The sequence below is a fragment of the Mercenaria mercenaria genome, chromosome 10, assembly GCF_021730395.1.
Source record: "Mercenaria mercenaria strain notata chromosome 10, MADL_Memer_1, whole genome shotgun sequence".
NCBI lineage: Eukaryota > Metazoa > Mollusca > Bivalvia > Venerida > Veneridae > Mercenaria > Mercenaria mercenaria.
The window spans coordinates 24300945-24324770 of NC_069370.1; the positions used below are offsets into that span (position 1 = coordinate 24300945).

Consider the following 23826-nt stretch of genomic DNA (forward strand, 5'->3'; position numbering starts at 1 on the left):
GTCAAACTTCATGCGTGAACTGTCAATACTAAGATGATCTTTGATCATTTTTCTAACTTTCGTCTCGTCGGTTTCTGGAGATTCTAATTCCATTCCCATGGCTCCCTCTTGGTTTTCCGGTATTCCATAAAATATTAAGTTTTCCCTCATGGGTCGAAACTCTAAGTCCGTGACCTTGCTGTTTAACTCGCTGCGATCTTTCTCTAAGTCATTAACATGAGTTTTAAGTGATGTACAAGATTTTTGAAGAGTTTTAATTTGATCACCAGCCAATTTTAACTCTTTGTTTTGAGAATCGTACTGTTTACTTACGAATGTAACTGTGCTTTCAACTTCTACCACTCGTGTGTCAATATTGTTTACTTTTAATTCCAAGTCACACAACTTCTTGTTGATACTATTAACTGTTTTTTCAATGTTATCGATTTTTGACACCGATATTTTGATGTTTTTAATATCCTCTATGATGCTAGAAGCCCATGGGGGCGGTTGGTTGAGGGTCATTGTTTATTGGAGAGTCAGTCTACCTTTCAAGTGAGAAGGGGAAACAAAGTAATTTATTTTAAATTAATGAATAATTAATAACATTAATTTTAATGTTATACTAGGTTTTTTGGGGGGCATTTCTATGTAAAGAAAAATATTGTTGATCAAACACAATAATAAAATAATCAGAAACTTATTTTCACAATTATAAAATAATGAGAAGAAATATGCAAGTTTTTATTTTTTCAAATTCTGTCTGGAGAATTGTGATTTTTCAGAAAAATGTGACTTTCACTCATCTAAAGCTGTCAGAATACTGTAGATATCATTTGTCTAAAATTGAAAACAGTATGTGCATTTCAAAGTTACAAAGCAAAGCATGAAAAAAAGTCACTTTTGGTAACAAACTGAAAATGAAAATTGAGTATAGATGGAACACAATAATTTTATATTAATTTTTTGTCAGCACAAAGAACTCATGAAGTTTTCACTATACTTGTGTTTTATTATCATTATTATTTTCAATATTATTACTGTATCTTTTATCATCCTATATGTAATATAATAATAATAATAATTATTATTATTATTATTATTATTATAACATTAAAGTAATAGTTATTATAATCTATATGATATCAAAATAATAATAATTATTATTATCATTCCACACTCACTGAAGAAAAATTAATGTCTTTCAACTCCACTGCACACATCTTCATGGTCTAGTTGGGGTCCCTGCTGTGCTAATTGCCCTCTAATCAGTTACTGTTACATAATCGCTGATAAGCAGCAAGTTTTCAAGTTTTTTTCAAGTTTATTCAAGCAAATGTTAAGTCCCACTTATGTGGGCAGCATTAACAGCATATAATATATACAAATACATACATTTAACAAACAGTGACACATTGGAAAACGGCCATTGTTATTGTCTTCCATAATTTTTTTTTTTTTTTTTTTTTTTAACTCTAATTCGATAATACATGTATAATGAGTAATAAATGAAAATTTTAAACTACATGTATAACAGTTACTGGAGAACAGTAGCAATGAAAATTACTGTTCAGTATGATTAAAGGAAACATATTGCTGGAGAACAGTAGCAATGAACATTACTGTTATAAGTATGATTAAAGGAAACATGTTGCTGGAGAACAGTAGCAATGAAAAGTACTGTTCAGTATGATTAAAGGAAACATGTTACTGGAGAACAGTAGCAACGAAAATTACTGTAATAAGTATGATTAAAGAAAACATGTTGCAAGAGAACAGTATCAGTGAAAATTACTTTTATAAATATGATTAAAGGAAACATCAGATGAGTTTTTATAACAGTTTCACAATACTGATTAATGGTTAGAAACTGTAGAGTTTTAAATATGGAATATATTGTGAACTTTTAATGGAGAGAGATATCATTTATTTAACACCTTAATGAAAAGGCAAGCCTAATACCGAAAGCGAAAATGAAATTAGACCTGCAAAAGGCGTCAAATTTAAGTTTGCTCTATATACAAAATTTACAGATTTATATGGTTATGTACAAAAACAATATACTACACATTACAAATACATGTATATATGAATATACATGTCAAAAGTTTTAAACAAACACAGATAACAAACAAACACAGAAAAAAAGACAAACAAACAAACAAGACAAGATAAACTATCAATAATAGAAATTGAGGCGTATCAATTTTTTCAAATATATCAAATGATCTGTATTTGCATTTGGACACTGAAAGAGTTTACTTTCATCAGTCTTTTGTAACTATACATGTACACTTTTAAGCTGTAGTAATTGGGACATATATAACTTGACGTATTTTAAAAGACATGAAAACTTAGATTGGCACTTGGTGAAATAAGTGGACCTAAATAGAGTAGTATAAAGTAACTACTGTTAAATTGGTTGCATACATTGATTAGCTAATTAGCCTTTTTGAAATGCTTTATAATAATGTTGCAAAATAAACTAGCTTTTTTAAGTTTTATGGAGTTATGCGACGTAAGTAGTTCTATAAATTTTATCATGTTAGGTCTAGTATAAATATTTCTATCTATTAACTGTTTTCTTTCTGTTTTAAATAATGGACATACAAGGAAGAAATGATATTCATCACCTAAATCATTGCAAACTGTACATTTTCTATCATTTGAGGGTATATTACTCCAACGACCTGTTTCAATTGGTAAATTGTGGTTTCGAGTCATAAATGCCATTATTCGTTGACCTAAATGTGTGGGAAGCTTGTTAATATATGCACTCTGTTTAAATTCTGTTTTTAAGTATTTATAAATATTAGATGCAGAAGTATTATTTATATCTGACATCCATTTTTGTATAAACGTGTCTCTTAACTTTTGACCAGTGGACTTAATTAGCCACCTGCTATTTAAAGCTTTGGCTATACCAAATACCGGAGAATCCTAGGTGACATAAGTATTGCTTAATGTTTTCTAGTCATTGTGATTTTAAATAATTATCTGAATGAAGTGTATAGACCATGGAATATATTTTTGATGCTAATTTAGTAGTTTTATCACTATCAATGTTTTCGATTACACGTGACCAGTAAGCAATGACTCTGTTTTTTATGTCAACTTCTAATGGTGTTATTCCTAGTTCCCCATAAATCATGTAAGAGGGCGTAGACTTTTAAGTTAAAAATATATTTATAAAATTTAAGTTGTACTTTTTCTAATATTTCCATGTTGCCAAATCCCCAAATTTCACTTCCATAAAGTAATACCGGTTTAACTGTTTTTTCAAAAAGCTCAATTTGCAAGTCGTATGGTAATGATAGGGTTTTAATTTTCCTTAACAATGCAAACATTGCCTTATTACCTTGTTCTGCTATTTTTTGCTTTGTTTTGTAAAAACTTCCCGATTTAAAAAAGTAGAGCCCAAGGTATTTGTATTCTGAGACAACCTCCAAGTCACTATTACCGATTTTGAATTTAATGTTATGTTTTGTTCTGCCTTTACTAAAAACCATAATTTTTGTTTTATTTATATTTATATTTAACTTCCATTGATCACAATATTCTTTAAATATATCTAATGCGTGCTGTAAGTCCTGTTCACTATCACTAAGTATAATTGTGTCGTCTGCATAAAGGAGTAAAAACACTTTTAAAAACGTACGTGCACCATCAACAAAATAATGTTTTGAAACTCCTTTAACATTTTTTTCATCTAAAAATAGCTCTAGATCGTTAAGGAAAATAGAAAATAAAAAAGGCGATAAAGCAGATAAGATGGAAGTTGTATATTTGATTTGGGGGGGGGGGGGGACACTTATATAGTAGTGAATCTAGGCCTTTAAGTGTTTATAATCACACCTTGGATGTTTAAATTGTCTGTACAAGATATTTGCAGTTATACAGGTAGGTGACTTTACCCATTTGGCAAGATTTTATAAATAATGTTAAAATTTCCACCTAAATTTATCATCTTCTATGATATACATGTTCGAGCGTTACAAAGTGTTTTCTTTGGACATTTAATACTGTTTAAAATCTGTCATTATGCCTGCAAGACCACGTAAAAAAGCCCTTTGTACAGACTCGGAGAGGTGTAAATTATTTGATTTTATTAATAAGAATGTTATGCTGATTAATGATGAAAAAAAAAATAATATAACAGATTAAAAAAATAATATATAATATAACATAACAGAATATTCTAGTATGTCCGTTGTATAAGAATTACGAATTAAATATTAAAGTCTAGGTAAATTTAACAATCTGCTTGATAAGCAGTAAAGGATGAAATAATATTGACAATTTGAAGGCTTCTCCCTTATTTGTATAAAATATTAATTATGAAATATTTGAACACAAAAGTTCTACCCCACATGTCAACTTTGATTAGGTTAGATGCATGTTTGCTACTGTATAATCAAGTAGCAGTATAGCACTGCCCTTTAATATCTTGTTTATCACACATTAATCAGGCTGATTAAGTGGGCATACTTTTTGATTATATAGATTTGTATGATAATCTTGTTTATCACACATTAATCAGGCTAAATAAGTGGGCATACTTTTGATGTAACATTATATATTAATGGTTTTACTTTTCTGTAAACATATATCTGATTTCTTGAAATGACATATAATATAGTATATGAATTTGTTATGGTACAAAATTAAAATAAGGTTAATCAAAATTTTCAATGACTTTAGTGATTAGTATGTTTGTATATAGAACTTTTGATAAGCAATGCAATTGTGTGTTTAATATTCTATAAATATATATCTGATTTCTTGATATGACATATAATATATGAATTTGTTAAGGTACGTAATATCAATAAATAAGGTTGATTAAAATTTTCAATGACTTCAATGATAAGTATGTTTGTATATAGAACTTTTGATAAGTAATGCAATTGTGTGTTTTATTGTTCTGTAAATATATATATAATATATGATTTATTGATATGACATAATATTATGATATAGTATGGATTTCTTAAGATAATTAAAATCAACAGATAAGGTTAATTAAAATTTTCGATGACTTAATTGATTAGTATATTTGTATATAGAACTTTTGATAAGCAATATAATTGTGTGTTTTATTATTCTGTAAATATTTATCTGATTTCTTGATATGACATATAGTATATGAATTAAATATCGGGCGGTGATGAGGTTAAGAACTACTAAATTAAGGTCACACACGCCTAATAGTATTCCCTATATGGTTACATTATAGGAATAAGGTCAGTAATTCGGTCGAAAATGTGTTTCGTGGTGTAGTCGAAAGAAGTCCATAATAAATAGATCCTAATTTTCCCATTTTCTGCGCAAATTCGTGTAGAACGAGTGCTTTTATCACACTTTTTCGCCACTAGAATACATTCTGCATGATATGGGACGGTTTTCATGTTCATACAACCCACATAGCAAATTTTGCAGATCGAAACCGGAAGTAGGTGTTTATTGCGCGGAGGAGAGTAAATATGCGCCATTTTTAGGGTAGCAGACCACAACTGACTGGCATTTCACTAGGAACTATTCAACCCCCTATTTTCTTTTCATTTTTTCGTTAGTTTGTGATAGAACTTTCATGAAAAATTGGTGTAGGAAAAAGTGATGTTTTCTTAAGATACGTAAAGACGACATGAAGTTGTCGTTTTTTATATGAAACAAAGAAGGATTTGAATTACTGACCTTTAACCTATACATCAGTTCCTTCTTTATTATCATACCCCCAGATACTACATTTGGGGGTTATACTGGATTTCGGTCCGTCGGTCGAGGCGTCGGTCTGTAGACGGAATTTGTCTTGGCTATTTATTAGCAACTGTTCGCCAGATTTCCATCAAACCTTGTATCTGTACCTGTATCTGTATATATTAGGTGCTGGACCAGTTACGGTATCGGCTACAGGGTGGGGCTGGGGAAGGCGCTAGTAATCTTGGAGGGCCGACTTAAAGCCTTGTACTGTCTTTGGCACACTAGATGATTCCAATCCTGCGGCGTTTTCACAAAGAAAGAGTTTCTTCATTGCTCAGTTTTACAGTGTCTTACTAATAAACCACGTGAATTATTAGCCACTTGTTTTTCGAGAACGTCTGTCGTCTCACAGTCTGTAAATTTCCTGATTTTAATGTGCCTCCTCTGCTTCGCCGGGTGCAGGTATTCCGATGGAGGTAGTGCTGGCACCAGTCCGTCAGCCACCTTGAACAAGAAGATCAACTGGTTTGACTGACGACGCTGCTATAGAGTCGAAAGTTCCAGTGTACTCAGCATCCTTCTTACACAGCTCACATCTTTGGTTTTGTAGTTGCCAGTTATGAATCTAGCCGCCTGATGCTGAACCTTTTCTAATTTGCCTATATTATACTTTTCCCACGGATCCCAGATAACTGACTGATTGTCCAATATTGATCGTACAAGTGAAATGTAAGTGATTTTCCGACATTCAAGTGGTAAATGAGGCAGATTTCTTCTCGCGTTTACATAGCTTCTGAAATTGTTTGTAGTTCGACCAATTGTTCGTCCTCTTTGCATACTTATATAACGAGCCTTCTTCTGGGGCATTCTGTTCAAACTTTTGTTAAACCAAGGGAGAGAATTCTGTTTCTTAAACATTTAAGATGGAATAAATTTGCCCATAATACTTTGTAATTCAAATTTTAGCCTATCCGAGAGTTACTGAACAGTAGAACCACTTTTGAACATATTAACCATTGCAGCCGATAATCCCTCATGTGAGGTTTAACATCCGAATCAGTTACAACCATGATATGGTCACTAATGCCAGAGACACTACATAATGATTTCACTAGAGATGATTGTTTGTGAACACAATAATAAATATGTTCTTTCTCCTGCATTTTAACATGTTTTGAAGAGGGGTTTTTTTGCACCCTTTGGGGTTTTTGATTTTTGGTCAAAAGATGAGCAACCAACCTTGGAAACACTTTCAATAATAAGTGCTTGCTCGGTATCCCGATAGCCCGTTGATGAAGCTATTTGGAAAACTGTGTTTCTCGAGACTTCTGCTACAATGGCTCACGCTCAACAGTGTTATGAGAGGACGCTGGCGTTTGAGGGCGACTTATACAAGGTAGATCTTGGACTCTTGAAAGTTACTCCATTATTATAAACCTTTGCACACCTATAAAGGGTGATTTAGATGGGTTAGAATCCCCATAAACAGTTTTAAATTGCTTGACTGGAATATTGGAAGAACAACGCATTATGTAGGACCTAATTTCATTCCTACCCGAAGCCTCCATGCTTACGATAAATAACACATGCACACGTATACTCTCGTGAGTGTGATGTGTTAAAACGCTTGTAATTCAGCTATACAAAACCAACTGTATTGAAATATTTAATGTACATGGCTTCTGAAGCCCCCTAGAAGTCCATGGAAAAATCGCGCTTGTGCACGTAATAGTTTCTACTGAAGTGCGTTAGTCTCAATATTTTCCAAATTCCCTCCTATTACAGCAGAGGCGTAGAGATAGGCCGTCCGTCACAGAGACGACATTCTTTTCTTATATATGCAAGCTCTGTGTCAGTCAGTCTTGTCAGTTTGTATGTCTATGACAGACAGTGATTTGGAGCCAAGAGTTCTTGGAAGCAGTGTAAGTTCACTGTGCCTTGTTCGTTTGATTTCTAAAATTTGTTTTTATGAAAGTTTATGTATTTATTTCAAAACATTTTTTTTATAAGACGAATATGTATACAAAATGAAATTCACGGGCATTTTTTCTGTCAAGCCTGTCCATGTTTAAAAGAATTCTCATAATCTATTTTAACGGGTACCTGTTTATGGGCAGGCAGATGATACCGGAGATCTATCACCCGTTCTTAACTGAATGGTCTCGTTAATAAACACCAGCCTAGTTGGCACCTATCTTAGAATTTAGTTTAGGTGATGACAGTAAAGTTAATATGTATGTCAGAATAATTTGTATACAAATGAATTTGATATATCGATAACGTAACACACAAGCACAGATAGTGCTTGATTCCCTTTTCATGCTATCATTATTGTTGAATTGTTGTTAATAATAGGATTTTGGTCATTTATTGACGATTTGGGTTAATTATGGTGATAGTTGGATCCCAGCATCACACATTGCATACAATAGTTGTAAAATACTATGTACGAATTTGGACCAATCAGATACAAGTTCTATAAATAGCACCAATCAAAGCTCACATCTACTAAAGTATAAATAGGTAGACGGACGACAGAGGGATCATTCTGTATCCAGCGACAGAAGAAAATACATCGAGGATTCAACTGATAATTTATCCCAGTACCTTGATAAGGAAGTTATTGCAACTACACTGTCGGGGCGGATAAATTATTAAAAAGAAGGCGTTTGAAGTTCATAGACTAAAGAAGAGTTGCAGAATTTCAACAAGGTTTCGAGCTATAGGGCCAGCGCATAGGAGTATTACCTTAACGGTAGTTGAATACTATAGACGATAGCAAATATAGGATGAGCATCGGAAAGCTGAGGCAGAGACATAGTGTTTGGTAATCTACTGAGATAGTAGTCCTGAGAGTTCCAGCTTATAGACGAGGTTCAGCATAATTGGCCAAGTACAGCCAAGGCATCGGGTAATACCTAAATACTAACCTAAATACTTTTAAATATGTATGTATGTTTATATTGCTTAATCTTAGCCTGGGAAGCCGTTTATAATTATTTGTTCTTTGTCAGAAGAAATCATACCTAATACCTATGCATTAAAGATCACTTAATTTGCGCTAATTAGTGTTAATTGGCATTCATTGAGTTTCTGATATTATCAATGTCAATTTGCAGGTATAATAAAAGTTAGAAATTGTCAGACTGGATTCCCAGGCTAGCTTAATCTGTACGGTTTACATTTATGAATTTTGTTAATGTGGAATGCATTATTTTTGTATGCGTATTTGTTAGTATTTTTACTTTATTTTTTTTTTGTAAAGCACTTTTGAACGTGTACACGTGCATGAAAAGAGTGCTATATAAATGTGGTATAATAATAATAATAATAATACCTATATGGTTGTTGAATGCAACATGTGATAGTACATAGCCGCTGAGCATCCAGGAGTCGGGGTATATCTTATTGAGTTACAGGTTTAATTAAGAGAACACAGGCTGAACATCTGTGCGATAGGACTCGTATGTTGTTGTCCAAAGACATTGTCTGACGGGAACTTCGACAAAAAGTCCAGTCAAGTATAGTATCTCCAGCCTATAGGAGTTTGAGCTGATTTTTAGTTGAAGGTTGATAGTTAAATCATTGAGTGATTTTTGCCTGATCCTTGAAATTAACTAGTTCTTAATTGGAATCATTTACGAATCATTGGTACACGAATCATTTAGGCAAGGTAGCCATAGGAAAATTTATATACGAGATATTTGGTCTCACCAGCTATACGTTTAAACAAAGGACATTCTACATTGTTTGTCAGCTAGTCACCTTAGCGATTGGACCCATTTCATTGTTCAAGATACTAAAGGCGTAGGCACTTCCCTGGGTCATATAACACATATCCTGACAATGTAGTTTATTAAAACTATTTTATATCTTTATTTTACAAGACATATTTTTCCACATAAACAGAATACGAATAATTTATATAAAATTTGTAAAAATGCAAAGTAGAGTTATGGAACCTGTGCACTGCATCTCAGATCATCACAGTGAACATGTGTGTGAAGTTTCAGTTACTAATAAAAAATACTTCATCTGAATTGTGAAATATCGCTTACTTTGCATTTGCATAATATCTAAATTTTCCCCAACACATGGAAACAAACCGCCATTCAGAGTAACACGTAGTAGCCTGTAAAATGATCCAGACTAACTACTGACACGAGTTCAAGACATTTTTAAATGAATGGAATGACACTGGTTATTGTTTAAATGTAATGAAAAAGAAATGAGGAACATATGTAATCAAAGTACTAAAAGTACAGAAAGGCTGGCTACCACAAAATACTGGATGAAACTGTGCGGGAAAACTGTTTGCAAAATCTTAAATATTATTGGTTTTTCATATCAAACTAAAGTAAGCATAGGGTACTGTTGTGCGGAATCATCTTGATTAACTTGAGAAAGGTAGTGATATGATATTACAGACTATAGCTGTCATAACAAACAATGGTAATATTGATACTGGATTTTGTATATGCATAAATGAGGTCAAATAAACACAGGTATTAAACTAAATATGTGTTTAAAATAAAAACTGAGCACATTTCATGTACCTGTACTTACGGACCAAGCTAAAATAATGTTACAATAAGGTAAATTGTTTAAACATCCTGTTCGAATGAAATACATATGAACAGTATGTTCATGTGTACATTTATAGTTTTGAAAATTTACTTTTCTACCTTATATTACAACATGGTGTAAGTCCACGGTTACCTATTTAATATTTTTATAATATATATAATTAACTAACTTTAATATTTGCCAGTTCCATTCTGACATATATTTCATAAAGTTGCACGGTTGATTTGAACAACATTCATGGTAGTAACAACTTAGCGATTTGATGTACAACTTATTTATAGCACCAATTGACCTAACGCAGTGAATCTTCAGTATAACAACAACTGTTTTGATGATTTTTAATTTTTGTCAACGTTTTTCTGGTCAATGAACATAAACTGTCTGCGTGATAAGCTACTTTGCGTGCTTGTTGTTTTCTGTGTAAAGTCTACACTTAATCTGCTGTTACAGAATTTTATTAGGTCTTCTGCACATGAAATTCTTGCCTTGCTACCAATGACAGCCTGGTAACAGGCACATTTCACAGTCGCCTCAAGTCCATCACACACAGATTTACCATGACTTGTTTCATAAAAATTAGATATGCTTATTGTTAGTTGCTCACTTTTGAGCAAGTAGATGTAAATGAAATGGCTATCTAAAACCTGGCTTTAGAACAGTTATTTGTACTTTCTCGTTAATAACTGTTTAATGCTTTTTTATGCATGGTGTTTTCGAACAACAAATTGTTTTTCTTATGTATTGATTATTATTTTGCTTTTATAATTAGTAACTGCAATTTATTGTGTATATTTCTTAGTAATGTATGTATGATATTTATGTTTGTATAATTACAATTCTGTCTACAATATTCAGTTTTCAGTATTTTGAATAAAACAATATTTTGTAATAATATTGATTAGGTAACAACCTTTTAAATGTCTATTTCATGCTACATTTTACCAAAATGAAATTTATGACATTGTAGGATGAAATGGGTAACTTACTGAAACATCTGATTTTTAGGGGCCGTGTCTTACACGAACTACTTTGAATCGCTTCATTACAGCTATACAAAACCAGAAAGTTAAAAGTTATGTACCATTTACTTATCATTCAAAGACATATTTACACTGGTAAAATATAAATACACAAACTTTACCGGAAGCAGGAAATATTCATGGGGGGCGTATCCTACACGATTTTTGTGGACAGTCCAACTGCTGGTTTTAACACTAAATGTCTTAGTTATATGTGTCTATAGAACTTCAAAACCATTGAAATTCTTCGACGTCGGTTTGTGCGCTACATCATAACACACTGCAAATGTTCATAAAGATAACATGTCAACCGATAGATACCACCATATAAACGTCTTCATTCAGAAAACGTTTTGTATACGCATCACAAAATAAGCCTTAAGCGCTGTATTTCTTTTTATTCTGTTTCTTCCCAGGGTTTTCCATATTCTGGTATTCCTGTGACAGTAACTGAATAACCAAAGACCAAAATTAGCGTTGTTTCGACCAAGATTTACAATTTCGACCTCCTTGAATTTTAAGCATTTATAAAAAGTCCCTGCATAACACATTTTTAGCCATTTTTAGTGGTATAAACATATCATAAAACGCCTGAATAATTACAGATTCACTCCCCGTTTGTTGTGTTGGTTAAGGAATTGAAGAAAGATGTAATGAATCACCACAAAAGAACCCTTACTTCATACTGTTCATCAGAAATACCATATAACATGCTCAGTCACCAATGTGCGCACTTTATTATGATATTGCCGTGTAGTAAGTTTGAATATGTAATTAGCGACGCCTTTATAAACTTCTGTTTTTACTTTCAAATATTTTTTCGTTAAAAGAAATCACGATTATAAATGTTTGAGAAAAAAAAGGTTTTATTACAACAGGTGAGTTTAACAATCTTTAAACAAATCAATGTTAAACCTGATATACACGACGGAACTATTTGAATTGCAAATGGGATGATATTATGTTGTCAGTCTCAGCAATTTGATGATCTTTGTGACTTTCGATTTATGGTAATAATAGTTCGCCAGCCTAAAAACTAAACAGCTATTTGATACAGATGTATGGTAATTCGGAATATCCCATATTTAATTATTTTATAAACAACTTTTTTTTAACAAATTAAAAAATATATATATATATCTATAGTGTGATACAATATAAATTGCATCATGGCCATGTATTATTTATCTGCGTACAATTAAGTAAGCAGCTCTTGAAGAGAACAGCTCTGTCATTTCTCGGCAAAAATTAGCATCTCGTGTCAATATACGACATGCTTACACTGTGTTAAATGTTTGACAAAATAGGTATTAAATGTTATAAACTATGGTTGTTTGATATGTCCAGATGTTTAAACATTACAAACATAACCGTTTTCTATAGCTAATATAGCTTTCTGTCCAATTCCTTAATTAATTGTTCTGTAAATGTTTCATGTATTACTGAAATAAAATATGTTTAAACTAACCGTTTCCTAATTTTTGCGGGAGTAATTGTATTTTTTTGTGATTTTTCTCATGCTGGTGTCAACGCTATACTGTGTTCATCTACATCTACATCTACGGTGTACTGCCCAACAATCAATTCTGATTATGACTGGGAGGCGCTTGTCAGGGACAGACTGTTAAAAGATGAGCAAGTTCATAAGGTGCAGTTAAAAAGAACTACAATTACTAAGATTAAAGAAAAACATAGATATGGATTAGAAGGTTACAGTTGTCAGCTTTTCAGTGAATAGAATCAAACTGGGGTTGAAATGTATATGTAGTGGGAGACCCTTCTAGGAAAGAATTGTTCTTGGAAAAAAAGGAGTTAGAATGGTATTGCGTATGAGATTGTGGGATCAAGTAATTCAGGTTCATTGTAGGTGTGAGATGGTTATGGTCAACTGCAATAAGACTGTAATTTATTTAAAATATATATATATATAATAAGGGGATTTTTGAAATAGGAGTCCAGTGTCAACGCATTTTGTGTAATTTTCAAATTTACCATCCCCTTGCCTAGGCATAGTAAATAGAGATCAATATAATGATTCCTGTTCTGTATTACAAAAGTGCTTCTATTGTGACATTTTGATACAGGCAAAAATGTATTTAAAAGTTATTTTTTACCATAAGTAAAATCATATGATGCAGGTATTTAAGAGTAAATAAAACACATATGAATAAATCCTAAATGTTTTTGTTGTGCAAAATGTGTGATATTGTGTCTTAAACTGTTTTCATTTTCCACTCAGTTGTGAAAGACTCAAGGTCAGGCAGTGTTGCAATATTTGGGGGTAACCTTTTCCACAAGACTGTGGTATGGGGAAAAACGAATATTTCAAGTAATCTGAACTGACATGGACTTGACGAAGATTTAAGGGATGCATGTGTCTAGTTAACGGTAGGGGGGTTCTAAGTAATTGGGGAGGGAGATAACTACAATGCCATGGTATATCTTATAGAACATGACGAGCTTGAAGTCAAGACGTCTATTCTCAAGCGTGCGACAGACAAGGGTGTTTTGCATTTGTGTTACGCTGGAGTAACGGGAGTAATCATTCATGACCCATCTGATCGTGCGTCGCTGGACCATTTCTCTGTGTATGTGGAAATATCTTGACTATATTTAATGCATTTCTATCGTTGAAAATTTTAGGGTCTATATCTACCTCGCCCCTTAAAAATCTTCGTCGGGAACGATTCTTGCAAAAAATCTTACACAGTGGTCTCCCTTACCCTTGAGTCACGTGATTTTTAACTTGAGCGGAAGATCCTGCTTTGTCTGCCATTTCCGTTGAACCAAGTTTCCGGTCCGAAATTACCAATTAACGGAGTTTTTAAAGTAAATATTCTGTTATTAAGAACAAAAAAGAGCATATTTTATTGTTGTCGGTAAGAACAAAGCAGAGTTAAATTATTTGTAAAATTTTAACTGAATGTTACTTTCGTTTGACAAGGCTAAGCGTTGTTAAAAAATGTGAAACAGGATGTTAAACATGCGAAAACAAGCCGGAAGTTTTCAATAGAACGAATGCGCTGCAGCAGACATCGATTTCCTCTTCCTTTACTGGACATAGTGGGACATGATTTCTTAATTATTTGCTGATTTTATACTTCCACATGGAAGTGAATATAAGTTTGCCTGTTAAAGATGTCCGCCATGTTTCTTGTCTTTTTGAGGTCACAATTGAGTGGAAAAGTAGGTCAAATAATATGAAAATCCAATGTATGACACAATACATTGTTTGCATATTATATAGTTATATTAATCAACATATCATCAGTAAATACATAGAAATAACCAATTTGAATGTTAAACATAAGAAAGTTATATCAGGCCTTTTTCCAATAATTTGGGAATATGTCACCTTGGTCATGAAAAATTGAAATACATCAAACTCAGTCTAGATACAGTATAATTTTCGGACCTATTTGAGGATGACATTTTGATAATTGTTCAACATGAGCTGTTTTTTTACTTATCTACTGGGTAGCGTCCTACAGCCAGACTCTTTGAATATTTTAAGTACTTAAATTTAACCATTGTAACTTCCCTGTGTTGTTGAAAATCAAGTGTCCGTTTGATCGTAAACAGATAAGTAAGGTAAAAGACCGAAATAGAGTGTTTACGGGACTGTCCGGTTTGGTGGTCGCCCCTTGGCAGTCTCTGCAATAAAACTTTCCTATCTTCTTAACCAGTACATAGAAGGAATTCTATGCAAAGCTCTCTGTTTAATTAAACCCAGGCCTTTATTTCATCATTTTGGGAATGCCACCAGCACCAGTGGAATTGGGAAAATGCTCTCGGAAATTATCTTTATTGGGAAAATTTGCAAATTACCAAAATCTATGAAAAGATATTTTCTGTGTAAAATATTAATGGTTTGCATTTCAGTAATTGAATTCAACGGTATAACTGAACTGTTGTTTTAATAACCAAAATATACATACAAATTAGCAAAACTATTTAAAACAGCAAAAACCCTAAAAGGTAACACGCATTTGGGAATTTTAAATTCAGAATTGGGAAAAAACACACTTTTTTGCTTTGGGATTAGCTCCTTTTACTGGAGGTAGATTTATAGGGGAAAAAACACTGAAACCCCTGTCTTGTCAGTGTTTTTTTTCCACTGATTTGGGAATTGGGCTGGAGCCATTACAATTGGAAAAAATATGTGTTTTAAAACACCTAAATTGGGAATTGTTAAAAGTCATATTTTCTATTAAAATGTCACATTTAAGAAAATATGGTCATAAAATATATCATTATGCATTAAGTAAGCAAATTGTCTTGTGTTTCAAGGTTTCGTAGATACAGTCTTGTTTGAAAAAAGTAAGAAAAATTTAAATTTGGGAATTTTAGCTTTGAAATTGGGAAAAAGACCCATACTATATACGTTGGGATTTGGGCCCCAAATTGACTGGAAAAAAACACTGATTGTTTACTTTAAACAAACAAGGTTAAAAGATAGATGTGTACAGGTGAGCAGCTTATACCCATTTGGGCTTCTTGTTAAACTTTTTGTGTTAAATTGTGAGCTCCAATGTCTGCTTACAACACTTGTTTTTATAGTTTCAGGTGGCTGAACTGCCATGGCAGAACTGGTTGATGACTCTGCTGTGACAGTCACAGTTGGAGATGATGGTTACCTAACTATGGGTTTGTACCAGTTTGGCTTTATTTTTAGCTTGGCATGTAATGATCAGGGCCCACACTGGGCTGAAAAAAGTTGGAGCCACTCTTTTTCTCGGGAACGGTAGGGAGGGTGCTGGAGAGGTTTCCCTTCCCGCGGCCCGTTGAAAATCTTTGTTACTTCCCATAAGCAAATGGTGATATTCTAGCTATATAGGGGGACTTTTGAATGAAAGTGGGTATACCTGTAAAGCAAGTTTTGCATTTTAAAATGTTGTTGGATGTTTGAAGCAACCTGTCTGAAATATTTTTCCATTACAGCTTCTTTTTGTTGTGGGCCCACTATGTAAATGCATGGCCCGGGGGCTGTGTTTTTGGTGCTCTGTGCTTCCGAGAAATCTACCCTGATACAGGATTACATTTCAAATCCATTCCTAACTTTTATAGACATTCAAAAAAACTTGGCAAACACCTTTACTAATTACTTACTAAGATCACAGACACGGGTCCAGTGTATTTTTTTAGCTCACCTGTCACATAGTGACAAGGTGAGCTTTTGTGATCACCCTTCATCCGTCGTCAGTCCGTGCGTGCGTGCGTCCGTCCGTCCACAATTTCTTGTCTGCACGATAGTGGTTTCATTTTGGATTTTATTTTAACCAAACTTGCACACAACTTGTATCACCATAAAATCACGGTTCCTTTCTTGAACTGGCCAGATCCCATTATGGGTTCCAGAGTTATGGCCCCTGAAAGGACCAAAATTAGCTATTTTGACCTTGTCTGCACAATAGCAGCTTTATTTATGATTTGATTTTTACCAAACTGGCACACAACTTGTATCACCATAAGATCTTGGTTCCTATCTTGAACTGGCCTGATTCCATTATGGGTTCCAGAGTTATGGCCCCTGAAAAGGCCAGAATTGGCTATTTTGACCTTGTCTGCACAATAGCAGCTTCATTTATGATTTGATTTTAACCAAAGTTGCACACAACTTGTATCACCATAAGATCTTGGTTCCTTTCTTGAACTGGCGAGATTCCATTATGGGTTCCAGAGTGATGGCCCCTGAAAGGGCCAGAATTAGCTATTTTGACCTTGTCTGCACAATAGCAGCTTCATTTATGATTTGAATTTAATCAAACTTGCACAAAACTTGTGTCACCATAAGATCTCAGTTCCTTTCTTGAATCGGCCAGATCCCATAATGGGTTCCAGAGTTATGGCCCCTGAAAGGGCCAAAATTAGCTAATTTTGACCTTGTCTGCACAATAGCAGCTTCATTTATGATTTGATTTTAACCAAACTTGCACACAACTTGTATCACCACAAGATCTTGCTTCCTTTCTTCAGCTGGCCAGATTCCATCATGGGTTCCAGAGTTATGGCCCCTTGAAGGTCCAAAATTGGCTATTTTGGCTTTTGCAGCCATATAGAGACTTCATTTATGGTTTTATTTGATACAAACTTCCAAAATATCTTCAACAACAATAAATCTTGGATTTCATGACAAATCGGATCCAATCGTTCCAGAGTTATTTTATATTTGATTACCTCCCCTGATTGTAATTAAAATGGATTTATATCAGTAAGTACTTATAGGACTTATTTGAAATTTCATCATTGTTATTAGTTGGACTGAGACAATCAGGGTAGATAACTATGAACTGAATTTATGTCAAATAACCTCCTTTAATTCAAATTAAAATGGGTATATCTCCATAACTAATGAAGATACTGATCTGAAATTTCATTTATGTCAACAGATTTATTTGGCAGATCCTTCTTTTGTTACAATATTTTTTATTTTTTTTAATTACTTCCCTTTAACGTTACTATAAATAGCTTATTTTTATTAACTTTTTTATTATTGGCCATAGGGAAAAACTGAGACCACTTTTCTGTGGTACAACATGGATGGAACCTCCAATTTTTAGGTGTATTTTGACATACCTATACCTTGTAAGAATTTTTTTTTTGGTTAAATTTCTTCACTTAGTTGTTCTTGGTCCTTTGGACTTAGATATTTTTTCTGAGGACCTTCTTGTCTGCAAGTGCAATGATAACAGGTGAGCGATATAGGGCCATCATGGCCCTCTTGTTTTTTGGTTTTTTTTTATTAATATAAAAAAAACTTTTTTCACACAAATATGCTTTCTATATGTTACTGTTAGTCAAATGAAAAAAAAAATGATGACAAAAATCAAGTCACAGTGTCGTGTATGATATTGTGTGAAAAAAAAGGATTTTTATATTAAACAAAAAATACACTGGACTTGTGCCTGTGACTAAGATACTGTCTGACGGTGGCGACAACGTTAAAAAATTCATCAAACCATTCATTATTTTGCCGATTTATTTATTAATTATTTGATCCATGGAAATTAAAGGCATCAATCATTTAATCTGCCGTAATGACAACGAAACAAAAAGATTATTTTAACCCGATAATCGGTTGCTAATTGATTGCAAATTGCATCCTCTTGCGTGTCAAGATGTTTATTACACATTGTTATATGTAAAGTAAATGCAGACTGGGTAGTACTATCCCGAAATAAGTTAATTTTATAACGTAAAATTATCGGAACCAGTCAACTGTTTTTTAACATAATTTCTCGGAGGTTACGATTTAGAACGTCTGAAACAAAATGGCGGTCCAAATTACGAGCATTTTTTCATTTTCGCCACTTGCGATTTTTCTTCGCCACTTTCATCGCAGATTCGCCAAATGGCTCGAGTGGCGAACGACAGCGTGGGCCCTGAACGATACACTGAAGTTACAATATGATACATGTCATATTCAGTCTAAGATACGATAAATTTTGTAAGCGACCTAAGCTTATAAGGTAGCTTATAGGGTATAAATTTCAAGATGGCTAACAGGGTTCATACAGTTTTAAATTAAAAGTCCTGAAATTTGATACTGATTCTTAGAAATTCCTGAAAAAATCCAAAAGGTCCTAGGAAGTACATGGTTTTATTCTTGACTTAAAGAGTGCTTGAAGTCCTTTTAAATGCCTATCAGATCCTTAAATTCAGTGAAGTTTGTAATATTTGTATAATGCTTGGAGAAATAATGAAAAACAAAAGAACACCAATAGATTTGGTGACCATATAATTATGTATCTCGGTGAAATTTGTTATTTTCACCACAATCAAATGTAGCCGCTAATAGCATTTATATCAATGCACAGAGTGTAAATTGTGTGAAAAACAAATTTAATATGGAAACATGGATGAGACTGGAGTAAAATCTAACAGGAAAAAGGAGGGACATATCAGAAATATATCGGCAGCCAAGAATTACTTAAATTCAGAATCTTTTATTGTTCTGCCGATTATTAATCCTTGAAAGCCATAAGTAGTCCTGAAATTTAAAGGGAAAATTCTTTAGAAGTCCTGAAATTTTGTGATTGGTCACAAAGCCAAATTGAAGAATAATAAAGTTACTGTTTAAATAGTTTATATCTGGTATCCGGTTACGGGTATAGTGCCCAATTTAGTTAAATACATGATTATACAAAACTACGTCATGTATTATAATCTATACATAATAGAACCATGATATAAATTTTTAAGTTAAGGATGATAGAGGAACAAATGTCAGAGTGAACTAATTTTTAAAATTAATTTAGAAGGCCAAGCTTTAGTAATTGAGAATTGGCCACTTTTGCATGTAATGGGTTAGCATTTAAAATTTCAACATTTTTGTAAGCATTCTTATTGATATACTTTCGACTGGAAACTCTTCCTTAAATGGGTCCAGTATTTATTTGCAATAAACGCAGGCTATGAATATAAATGACTCTCTTTGAATGTTTACAGCTGTAAAGAGAAACGTGGAACAAAATGGATTGGAGGGAGATGTGGACGATATTGTAAGTGAACCTGACCAGAAAAGATTGAGACTTGTAGAAATGACTGATGATGAGTCTGGTGTGGTAGATGAAAATCAAATAGTTGTTGCTGGAATTCAGGTTAGTTTGCCTCACTTTGGTAGTAAAATTCTAAAAGGATGGCTAATGATAGCTGTCTGTCTATTTCTGTGTTCATGCAGTTCATAAACATGTTCAAATTGAAAAATATTTTTAGCTCGCTGCCATTTTTAGCTCGTTGCAATTTTTAGCTCCACTACTTGAAAATATGAGATTTTGTGCATCTGGTGTTTATATCGGAATTTCACACAGCCAGGTGAGAGGTACGACTTGTGACAATTAGAAATTAAGCTTAAAAGGACATAAAAGTTTGGATCGCACATATCTAAAAATGTATTTGACCTAGGGTCATGACGCATTATAGGAATATTATTCATCATGTGAAGTTGTGCACCTGGGGTAACGGTTTTGTTCTGTCTTCTGTGAGACCAGAGAGATATGCGTAAGGGGCATACAGGTTTGTGCCACATGTATCTATAAAGTATTTGACTCGAGTTGTGAAACATTACAGGAATGTTATAAGGGTTTTTTTACCAGGAGGGAAGAGGCCTAGGCCTGTGATTTAGGAGAAAAAATAGCTCGGTATTTGGGCAAAGGGGAATAAAAACCTGATGTAAAGTCAATTTTGGGGGGAAACTTTTCAGGTGAGCAAGAGTGGCCTGTTGTATGACGTTCTTTTACATGTTGTCATATTGTAATTAAAACTTTATAATTTGTTTAGGAGAACCCAGATTTGGAAATTGAGGAGTCGCAGATTATTCAGGATGACTCTAGTATCATACAAGATTCCCAGGATGTTCAAACACTCACAGATAAGTATGTCTGAATTCCTGAATGTTACTTCAGTTATGGTTTTTGATATCTGGTAAAATCATTAATGTTCATGGGGGACTAATTTTCGTGGATATCTAGGTTGAGTGCGACCACAAAATTAAATCCAAACAAACAATCAGACCTGGGGTCAATTACTTTAAAATGTAATTAATTAAATTACAATTACATTGAGAAATGTCCAATTAAATTACCATTACATGAAATTTAGCAATGTAATTAATTAAATTACAATTACATTGGAAATTGTAATTAATTACATTCAATTACAATGTACAATACCAGATGTGGTGCTTCTTACACGAACGCTGTAGCAAAGTTCTTTACTTTGTACTACACAAACATGATAATCCACATGTAAACTGATTTCAGTTATTTCAAAATTGAATTTAAGCTCAAAGTAAAATCTGTGTTTGCAGGAGAACATTACTCTATCTTTAATATTATTGCAAAAGAAGCTACAAGTCAGCCCTAATTAATAGTTAATACATCGTCTAGCAGAATACGGTTAGAGAAGATGCATGTAAAGTCAGGTATTTCTCTGAGGTCTGAATTTCTCTGAAGTTTATAGGATCATGGTTCTGCAATATGTTTCAAATTTAACTAGTCTAGTTCAGTATTTAATCATTTACATTTTAAACATATATTAAGTTTTTATCCTTGACACTACAAGTTATCCAAAGGACCACATCGAAAATAAGTTGTAAAACATTCATGAGTCATCCTAGAATAACTATGTCACTAAAACTGTAGAATACTCATAATGTCTACAATAATAATTAAATCTTTTATCTTGTTAGAACTGTGAAATGCTATGTTGTTTATATCATTTAATACAACAAATTTTATCACAGATAAAAAATGATAAAACTAAATGCTAAGCATTTCAATTTTTGCTCCGATAAAAATCTAAATAATAATTATGCAAATAACAATTTCAAATCCTAATTTGATCATTTTCTCCAAAAACATAGTGACAAACATCATCAAAGATTACCAGTTGGTTCTAATGAAACAAATATCAGAACAAAGGAGCTATGTCCAAGGGGTTAACACCTACCATAATATTCTGTTGTTATTTTTCACAGCTATGAAATGCATATTAGCACTAAGGAAGTGTCACTGTATAACATTAAACATACCCAGTGGTGGTCATTAACGATGTGCTCAAAAATGTAGCATGTGCCAGGTAATTAAGTAATGCTAATTTCAATTACGCTCACTTGAAACTGATTGTTCAAATGTACCTCTACATGGACATCGAGTAGATGGCGCACCAATTACATGTACATTTAATTACTTATGAATTATTTAAAATCATTAGTACATTACATTTTAATTTCCAACATAAACAATCTCAATTTATTTAGATGATTACATTCGAACAAACATGAATTTATTGTTGAAATAATTCTTGACTAAAACAAACTTTGTTCCTATGAATAAAGTATTTCATAGTATGATCTAAGTTATCATCCGGATAGAATGTATTGAGTGTATGGAATGGTTAATGTTTTAAATTATGTACACCCTATTACATATTTTCAGCATTTTATTGTTTTAGTATAATGTATAACCGTATTTCAAAATGTCTTTGTTTCACATAAAGTGACTTAACTACACTCAGTGCACTTTTAAGCAAATTCTCTATAATTAGTACTACAGTTAGGTATTAGGTTCTAACGTTTAAATTCTCTAACTTATAGCCTTAAATTTTTTACTCACTATAAGATAAATAGGTCGAGGAATAGAACAAAATGTATTCAGTCTCCATTCAATAATAACAGAATATGCACAGGAGGGCTATTTATTTGATTTTCATATAACTGAATCAGTTTATAAATATAAGCAATAGCCAGAATATAAATGGTAATTGAAAAAGTACACCGACTTTGATTGTTATTAGTACAATTCCATTTTCTTTTCTTTTTGTTTTTAGGTATATATTTTACCATAATAATATGGATGTACATTTTTAGAAATTTTTCTCAAAAAAAAAAATCTTTATATGTATAAAACTAAATTATATTTTAAATTTAAACTAAAATAAAAATAAATACGGACCCTTTCATTTGCAACTTGAAAACAAATTTACATTGTCAAAAAAAACTTGTTGGGTTTTTACGTGGGGTAGGTGGGAGGGTACAGCAAACAAACATATTAGTTTTGGCCCATTATAAAATACTTTCCTCATTTGGTGTGAAGAAGCACCCCATATCCGACTTCGCCTGATCAACAACTTGAAAAATTTTTAGATACTTCAACAACTAAAATTTTTCCCATTATCTTGTTTGTGTGGAAGTTTCGATATAAAATATCAATCGTTTATCGCTTAAGACATTTAATTCATAAATCTTTTTATAATTCCTGTGCGAAAAGTAGTTCAAAACGTTTTTCTTTTGTGTACCTCTCACACTTTTCAAATTATTTAAAGTTTTATCGTTACATGCATTGGTCCATGCAATAACATAATTAGTTGGAATCGTAGCTTGCTCATGGGGTCAAGGTGATATCTACTGACAAACTGACTGAAATTGGAAGTGTTTTATAAAGGCGTTATTGGTCGGGTTCATAAGTTGCAAAACTTGTTTTTGATACCGATACTTTGTTGTCAGGGGGAGAATACTGGTTTAGGTTGCCTGTCTGTCGGTACAGCTTTTGGCAATATAGTGCGCACCATTCTATATCTCCCTTACATTTCATATTTCAACCACACACGTGACAGTACAATTTGCATGGGATGTGATCATTATGAAAAAAAATTGGATACTTATGGACATTAGTTTTTTTATATACAGTTCTACATTTGTGTCTTTCTATTTGACACAATTAACTGTGAAATATACACAGACAGTTACAAACAGTAGTGTGCAGCATTGTAGGTTCGTTACATTGACAAAAATTCCAGTATGGGACTTGTGTTTCTTGTACTCGTGTAAGCAGTTGATATTCAGTTTGGCTAGCCTAATTTCCAACCCTTGGCAAACATTTATGAACTTCAACAAGTCGACACCATTTGCTTCATGTTACGTAATAATTACTTCGCTAGTATGGGACTTGTTTTTTGTTAATATTCTGTTACATACATCTATTTTCATTCATTCCATTTATATGCAAATTGTGTGGTTCAAATTAAACAATCGTACTGTGTC

General features: G+C 32.8%; 1 protein-coding gene across 3 annotated transcripts in view; it reads left to right on the plus strand.

Annotated features, from left to right (window-relative positions):
• The first annotated feature begins 14001 nt into the window (after positions 1–14001).
• Positions 14002–23826, plus strand: part of LOC123559629 (GA-binding protein alpha chain-like) — a 36818-nt gene continuing 26993 nt past the window's right edge. Inside the window, exons 1-4 of one of the 3 annotated variants that reach the window (XM_045351596.2) lie at positions 14002–14114; positions 15846–15932; positions 19734–19885; positions 20565–20659. In XM_045351596.2, coding sequence (XP_045207531.2) covers positions 15866–15932; positions 19734–19885; positions 20565–20659 — 314 coding nt within the window. In that variant the 5' untranslated portion in view covers positions 14002–14114; positions 15846–15865. Of the gene's footprint in view, positions 14165–14318; positions 14472–15845; positions 15933–19733; positions 19886–20564; positions 20660–23826 lie in introns of those variants that run through there. The other 2 variants (XM_045351595.2, XM_045351597.2) reach the window with 2 other exon arrangements.